Source organism: Geospiza fortis, unplaced genomic scaffold (genome assembly GCF_000277835.1).
Source record: "Geospiza fortis unplaced genomic scaffold, GeoFor_1.0 scaffold506, whole genome shotgun sequence".
NCBI classification, from domain to species: domain Eukaryota; kingdom Metazoa; phylum Chordata; class Aves; order Passeriformes; family Thraupidae; genus Geospiza; species Geospiza fortis.
In genome coordinates, this window is record NW_005054493.1 from 1,151,861 (window position 1) to 1,159,313 (window position 7,453).

The 7,453-nt window shown below is 55.5% G+C and overlaps 1 protein-coding gene across 1 annotated transcript in view; it reads left to right on the plus strand.

Annotated features, from left to right (window-relative positions):
* CACNA1E (calcium voltage-gated channel subunit alpha1 E) overlaps positions 1–1,568 on the plus strand; it is a 90,501-nt gene extending 88,933 nt beyond the window's left edge. Inside the window, exon 39 of the mRNA XM_031063300.1 lies at positions 1,508–1,568. Within this exon, the coding sequence (XP_030919160.1) occupies position 1,508 (1 nt within the window). The 3' untranslated portion in view covers positions 1,509–1,568. The remainder of the gene's footprint in view (positions 1–1,507) is intronic.
* Positions 1,569–7,453: the final 5,885 nt, after the last annotated feature.

Sequence of the window (7,453 nt, forward strand, 5' to 3'; positions counted from 1 at the left end):
GAGGATCAGCAGGAGTGTGGAAGTGGCAGGGCTGCAGGAGGTGAGGTGAGGAACAGCCCTGTAGCACAGTTAGGAGGCTGAGATGTCCTCAGCAGTTCATGCCAAGGGGCTTGGAACCATCCTGATCCCAGCCAGTGCAGAAGCCCATGGAGATGGGGAGCAGGTGGGCAGTGGGGACAAATCCCAAACCCCAAATCCCAATCCCCAAATCCCATAGGAGCAGGCCTGCTGTGCGTGAGGAGCCAGGACCATCAGCAGGGGCTGTCCAAGCCCTTTCTCTTGCTTGTGCAAGGCAAAGCCAGGGCCTTCCAAAGGCACTCTGAGTTGTCCCTCCCGCAGTGGTGGCTGTCAGTCACGTCCCAGCTGCAGATCAGGATCATGGATCAGGAGCATGGGAAGCCGTGGAGGATGTGCAGTGGGAGCTGTGTGGCTTTCTGAGGGCAGCAGCTGCCAGGACAAGGCCCAGAGCTACAGGAGGATCTGTTGTTGAGGAGGAAATTAGGGTTTTTCTTGGTCTTTTAGCAGGGATAGCACTTTTGGGTTCCTGCACACTTCCAAACACACTTCCACCCTCTCAGGCTCTCACGTGTGTGTTCACACAAGCATACATCCACCATCACACTTTTCCAGGGGGAAAAAGGGAGGCTTGAAAGCAGGAGAGGGACGTGAGAAGCTGGGTGAAAAGGAAATGGGCAGGGAAGGGCTGACCCAAGGTATTCACAAAGCAAAATATACTCTCTGGAAAGTGGATCTGGTCACTTCGGTTTGCACCCCACCTTGCCAGGGTGGGGAAGGAGCATGGCGTGTCTAACCTGCCTTGGTTGCCCTTTTCTCTTTCCTTCTGCACTTTTTCCACCCTCCCCTTTCCCTTCCTTTCCCTTCCCCACCCATGGATAATTTGGAACCCCCCTGCATGTGCTGGCAAACTTCATCTCTGAAAGACGCAAAAAGGGAGTGCCAGGATGTAGCATGCTAGAGGAATATCCAGCCCATCTGAAGTCCCTGAAGGTTAGGGACCCTCCTCTCCCCTGCCCCAGCTGGGAAGGGTTGAGAGCTGGAAAGCCAAACCCCCCTGGGAACGGAAACCTGAGCCCGCCTCCCCTCCCGCACATCCCACATGCCCGCATCCCTGATGGATGGGGTGTGTCTTCCCAAAGAAGTGCCGGGGGGCTGCTGTGGCACGTGGGGAGGGGGGCTCAGGGGCCGTTCCTGGGGCGCAGGAGGAGCCCTGGAAGGCAGTGAGCCGGTGTCCTGGGGTGGAAGGAGCCGGGGAGGCGGGGGGGCTGGTGGGGTGATCCTCGCCCTTCTTTTTTGGCTGTGCTGTTTTGACACTCCTTGTTGCTTTTATTTTTTTTTTTTAATTTATTTATTTTTTTAATTTTGATTCTTTTTTTTTTCTTCCCCACCCCCCCCTTTTGTTTAATGTTTGATTTCTTTTCCTCCAGCCTGGTCGATGTGTTTTTCGATATTGTTTTCCGTCCGCTGTTTTCTTCTCTCTCTTGCACAGAGACTGGTGCTGATGAACATGCCCGTGGCCGAGGACATGACAGTCCATTTCACCTCCACCCTCATGGCCCTCATCCGCACAGCCTTGGACATCAAAATTGCCAAAGGTAAAGCCTGTGCCAGAGAGGGGCACTCTGAAACCCTCTGCAGACTGCCCGTGGTCCTTTTATGGAATCCCAGCATGGGTTTGTGTTGGAAAGAGCCTTAAAGATCATCCTGTCCCACTCCCCCTGCCATGGGCAGGGACAGCTCCCACCACCCATCCAGCCTGGCCTTGGACACCTCCAGGGATGGGGCATCCACAGCTTCTCTGGGCATCACCACCTTCTGAATTTCTTCCTAAGATCCAAGCTCAATCTACCCTCACTCAGCTTAAAATCTGTCTTCCTTGTCCTGTCACCTCTCAAAAAAGTCCCTTTCTCTTTGGCTGGGCTGAGGACCTCACAGCTAATTTGGGATCCAGAGCCTGGATGCACACAGATGGGAGCAAGTACATTGAACAGGCAAATTTCTGTCAAAAAAAAAAAATCTGTCTCTTTAGGGAAGAGGTAGAGAATTCTTCATCAGAAGCTGTTTCTAGAGAAAAGAAACAGAGAAACAGCTCGATGTCCACTGTGTAATGGAGGAGAGAGAGAATTCCCCTTCCTCCCCACGTAAAAAGCCAAACCAAGGATGGAAAAGACGCGCTTGGCTTCCTGAGGCTGTGGTGGGGAAAAGAAACCTCTCTGTCTCTCAGGGAAGATAAAATGTTCAGAGCAGGAAAACCTCCTTTGTTGTTGTTACTGGAAAGGCTGTGATTCATCAGATCAAAAACTTCCTGCAGAAACATGGCATTTTCAATAAAACATCCCCTGGGAACAGCTCAGCTATTGGGAGAAAACCCAGCCCAGGGTAAGATGTCATCCAAAGCCCCGTGCTCAGACAACAGGGATGGGTTCAAACCCCTCCAGACAAAGCAGAGATTTGAACCTGGGTGTCCTACAGCTCACCCAAATTGCTTCTGTGCTTGGGTGGCTCTGCTGGGGCGCATTGATGGTCCTGGGGCTTCCTAAGCTCAGCAAAGCCCTGGCCAGAGAACTCTGCTCCCCGTGCACAGCCTCACGGAGCATTTCTGGCTTTACCAAGCAGAGCTGCTCTTCCACCAGCACATGATCTGCTCACCAGCAAAAGGAAAGTGGGGCAGCAGCAGGTGTGTGTGGGCTGGAGTGGGATGGGAGCTGCAGAGACGGACCCAAGGCAAGCTTGAAGGTGGCAGCTTTGAGTGGGAGGGCAGGGGATGGGGAGATGGAGGCACATATGGAGGGGATGGGGGGAAGGTTTCCCTGTGGGAGCAGGAGACCAGGCTGGCTGATGCAAGGTGGCCCTCCCAGCCCAGAGAGATGGATGCTGAGGTGGAACCTCACTGCAGGGTGGGAAAGAGGGGCTGGTTGGACCCTGGTGCTGAGGTTTGATGTGTCTGGGCCGTTTTTGCTCCCTGCTGTTGAAGGTGGTGCAGATTGGCAGCAGTTGGACTCCGAGCTTCAAAAGGAGATCCTGACCATTTGGCCTCACCTCTCCCAGAAGATGCTGGACCTGTTGGTGCCCATGCCAAAAAGTGAGTCTCTGGGGGGGCTGTCATTGCTTTCAAACTCCCCTCATCCCCACAGCAACTTCTTCCCAAAGGGATGTGGGGGCTGGCCAGGCCCATAGCTCAAGGAGAAGTGGGGGAAGGGTTTGTTCTGCCTTGTTCTGCCTTGTTCTGCTTGGGAGCTCTCTGGAAAAGCACCCAGTTTGCAGGGATCTACTCCTGCCAAAGCCACAGTGTCCTGTGAATGCTCTCTGGAGCACAGCAGGGAGGGAGGCTGAGCACACCTGATGAGATGATGAGGATGTGTGCATTGGTGGCTGAGGGTGATGATGATTTCAAGCATCTCCATCTATTTTATCCCCACGGGGAGTGCCTGGGTGCTCAGCATTCTCTTTTTTAGAGTGATGACAAGAGTTTGAGGGTCACCAGGGTATCCCAGAGCAGGGCTCCTCCCAAGATCCACGTTGCTGCTTTATCTTACAACACAAGTGACCCCATTTTGTTCCCTCTCACGCTCCCAGCCTCTGACCTGACTGTTGGGAAAATATATGCAGCCATGATGATCATGGATTACTACAAGCAGAGCAAGGCGAAGAAGCAGCGGCAGCAGCTGGAGGAGCAGGTGAGGCTCAGCCAGGGCAGGGCAGGGACGTTCAGATCCCCCTCTCTGCCTCCCAATCCAAACATGCAGCCAGCTGGGGTGAAAACAACAGCTCAGGTTGGGGCTGGGGACTACAATGCGTGTCTGTGGTCATCCTCAGTCCCTGAGAGGGATCATGAGCACGGTGTCTTCTCTGAGTGGTGGGAGCTTGGCTGGGGATGCACTGGATGTTCATCCACGTTTCCTGCAGGCTCAGTTTCTTCCTTTCTCCAATGCAGAAGAATGCCCCCATGTTCCAGCGCATGGAGCCGTCCTCTCTGCCGCAGGAGATCATCTCCAATGCCAAGGCTCTGCCATACCTCCAGCAGGACACCCTCTCGGGCCTGTGAGTGCTGCCTTGTCACTTTCCTGCTCCTGCAGCCCCTCTTTCCTTCTTGGAGCTGGCACTGGGCTGCAGAAAGGGTTAAATTGCTGCGGGGAGCAGGGAGGAATCTCCTGGCACAAAGCTTTTGCAGGATTACAGGTACCTGGTGTGTGTCAGCATCGCCAGCAGCAGCCGGGGTGGGAGAAGGGGATGGCCAGGGGTCTGTGGATGCTCCTCCTGCAGGAAGGGTGAAGCTGGACCCAGAAGCTGTTGAGCAATGCAGGGGATTCCAGCACCCTGGCTGGTGGGAACGAGCTGATAAGGGTTTCTGTCACTGCCCTTGGGATGTCCCACTGCTGCTGCAGGACTCGGGGCGCTGCTGTCCTCTCCTGCCTTGGGGCACCACTTCAGCTCTCCAGGGAACTTGATGCTTGCTCAAACACGGGGGCTCAGCAGCCTGGGGGGGCAGGCACGGGGCTCCCCAGCTCTGAGCTGCAGGAGGGGTGATGCTGGGGTGGTGACCTCGCTGAAGCTGGGCTGTGTTTGCAGGAGCAGCCGAGGCGGGTTCTCCTCGCTGAGCCCGCTCTCGCCACAGGAGATCTTCCAGCTGGCGTGCATGGATCCAGCCCAGGAGCAGTTCCAGGAGCACCAGTCTCTGGTAAAGTCATGCACTGCTCCTCTGCAGCCCCAGCACGGATGCTGGTGGGCACGGGGAGGTGTGGGGAGCGAGCACAGCTCAGGGATGGCAGCTGCTGGGTCATGCACAGATCCAAAGTGGGACAAATATCCCTGGATGTCCTGGCACTGGGGACACGGCCATGCCTGGGCCAGGCAGCACAAGTGCTTTTGGGGTGAGAGCCATGACCAATGTCCTGCAGTAAAATATCCTTCTCTCCACAGGCTATTTTTTCCACTGAGCACTCATGTCAGTGGGTTACCCCGTGCTGAGTGATGGTATCTGATGTTTTCGGATTTCGTGTCCATTTTGTTGTCAGTGGTGCTGTCCCCAGTCCCCAGCCAAGCTGTCCAACTGTGTCCAGCAGGAGCAGCCCTCCCTGGCCTCCTGTCTGTCTGTGTGTGTATATATATATAGCACATATTTATATATATCACACATCTCTATATATCACACATCTCTCCATGTCTGCGTTCCTGCGCCACCCGGCGCAGTGTGGCACCGCCCTGTGTCCCCAGCCTGTGTCCCCGGGGTCTGCAGCTCTGTGTCACCTGTGTATGACACAGGCAGGTGTCCCCTGCCTCGGCCATCCCAGCCACGCGGGGAGGGGGCAGGTCAGACCCCCCCTGCCCCCATAATGTCACCTCCCAGGGTCACTCTATGCCTGTCTCCTCAACACCGTGAGTGAACATGAACGTCCACAGAGTGCCCTAAAAACTGGGAATTAACCAAAGCATTTAAGTGTTATGGGCAGTGTGTGCTTTTTTAACAGGGATGTGGCCAGGCAGATTTGATTTTTTTGAAAATCCTATCCGTTTTCCCCTTTGGAGTTAAACCCTGAGCAGCCAGGGTGCCCCCAGACCCAGGCAGGGTTTCCACTGTCTCTGTAGAGGTGCCAGGGCGGCTGGCCATGGAGCACCACATCAGGGCTCACCTGGGCACTGTGAACTGGAGGGTATTTTTCAGTGGCAATGTGATTAATTCTACTGACTTAGACTCTGTTTTTCATAGGATCATCAAATAGTTTGGGTTGGAAGGGACTTTTCAAAGCTCATCTATTTCCAACCCTCCCGCCATGGGCAGGGACATCTTCAACCAGATCAGGCTGCTCAGAGCCCCATCCAACCTGCCCTTGAACACTTCCAGGGAGGGACAACCCACCACCTCTCTGGGCAATGCCTGCTAGTGTTTTACCACCTGGTTTTGGCCAACTTAAATTGTGTCCCTGGCTGAGCAAGCAGGGCTGTCCCCTGCCAAGAGGGCCAAAGCAGCGTGCTGTCCTGCTCCAAGCCCATCCCAAGAGCTTGGCTGTGTGTTTATTTCCAGGAGCCAGAGGTTAGGGAGTTTCAAAGAGTGCAGCCCTCTAACCGTGGCAGCTACCTTCCCGTGGACACTCAGGACCACGCTGTCTCTGGGAGGGCCTCCTCCATGCCTCGTCTCACTGTGGATCCCCAGGTAAAACCAAGCAAAGCCCCCACAGGTGATCAAAGCCTGCCAGATAAGGCTGGGGCTTCTCTGTGCTGAGCCCCGTGGCATCCCCAGCACTCTGACACTGGAGCTTCTCCCCTTCTTTGGGTGCTGCACAAGCAGGAGAGCTGCTGTTGCCCTACAAGGGGGACGCTGGCAGCAGAGAGCAGCCTGGGGCATCCCTCTCCAGGCTCATGGGGGAGGTCCAGGATCATGTTGTGCCCCTCCTTTCCTGCAGCCCTGGGCACTGGCTGAGGTTTGAGGAGCCCCAGCCCAGCTGTCAGATGACCACAGGTGATGAAAAGCCTTCTCCGTCCTTTGCCATCGTCCCAACACGTGCTCTGTCTGTCCAGGGGAACCCAGGCCACGTCTCACCTCCACATCTGTCTGCCTGGTTTCTCTGTTGTTCTGTCCTGTGCTCAGCCTCCCCCCGGACACAGATGTTTTTTGGGGTTTGGTGTTTGCTGTGAAGTCTCTGGCTCTGCTGTCTCACCTTGGTGCAGACACCAAGTCCTGGTGTGGCACTTCGTGGGGGTGTGAAGACAAAGGGAGGCTTTGTCTCGTGGGCTTTCTTGGTCATTCAGCAGCAAAGGAGAGGACCAGAAGGAGGGGATGGGAGCAGGAAAGGTGAGAGGAGATGGAGAACAGCCTGAGGCTGCAGTGGCAGAGAGCTGCTAGAACTAAGCAAAGGAAGTATGGAAGGAGATGATGTTTTCTCCATAACATGTGAAAACACAGGGTGTAACGAGGGGAGAAGGTAGGAAGGAGAAGCATGGGAGGCAGAAAGAAAAGGAAAGGGAAGATAAAACAACAGCATGAGCGGGGAGATAGGGAATGAGTGCAGGGGAAAGGGTTGGGGATGTGGGAATAAAGGAAGAGTAGGGAGGCGTATGGAAAAGTGGTGGTGGCTGGAAAAATGAACCCAGAGCAAGGGGCACTGGGAGACCCCTCTCTGCCAACAATCTTTTCAAGGATTGCTCCTCCTGACCCTGCTTTCCTAGTGGGGAGGGATGCTGGGGAGGCAGCAATGCTCTGGTACCCTCCATGTCCCCACACAGAGCAGGAGGTGCTGCTGCTCTCCCCCAGCCCCTGGGCTTGGCTCTGCCTGTGCAGCAGAGCTCCAGCCTGCTGGGCAAGGGCAGCCCATGAGCTCCGAGGCCAAACCCCACTTTCCTCCCGCCCCTGCTTTCTGCAGAGGTTATCTGGGGGGGCTGTCCTCAGCCTGGCTGCCCCCCACCCCGAATTTCCCCATCCCATAGCGTGGCCATCCCC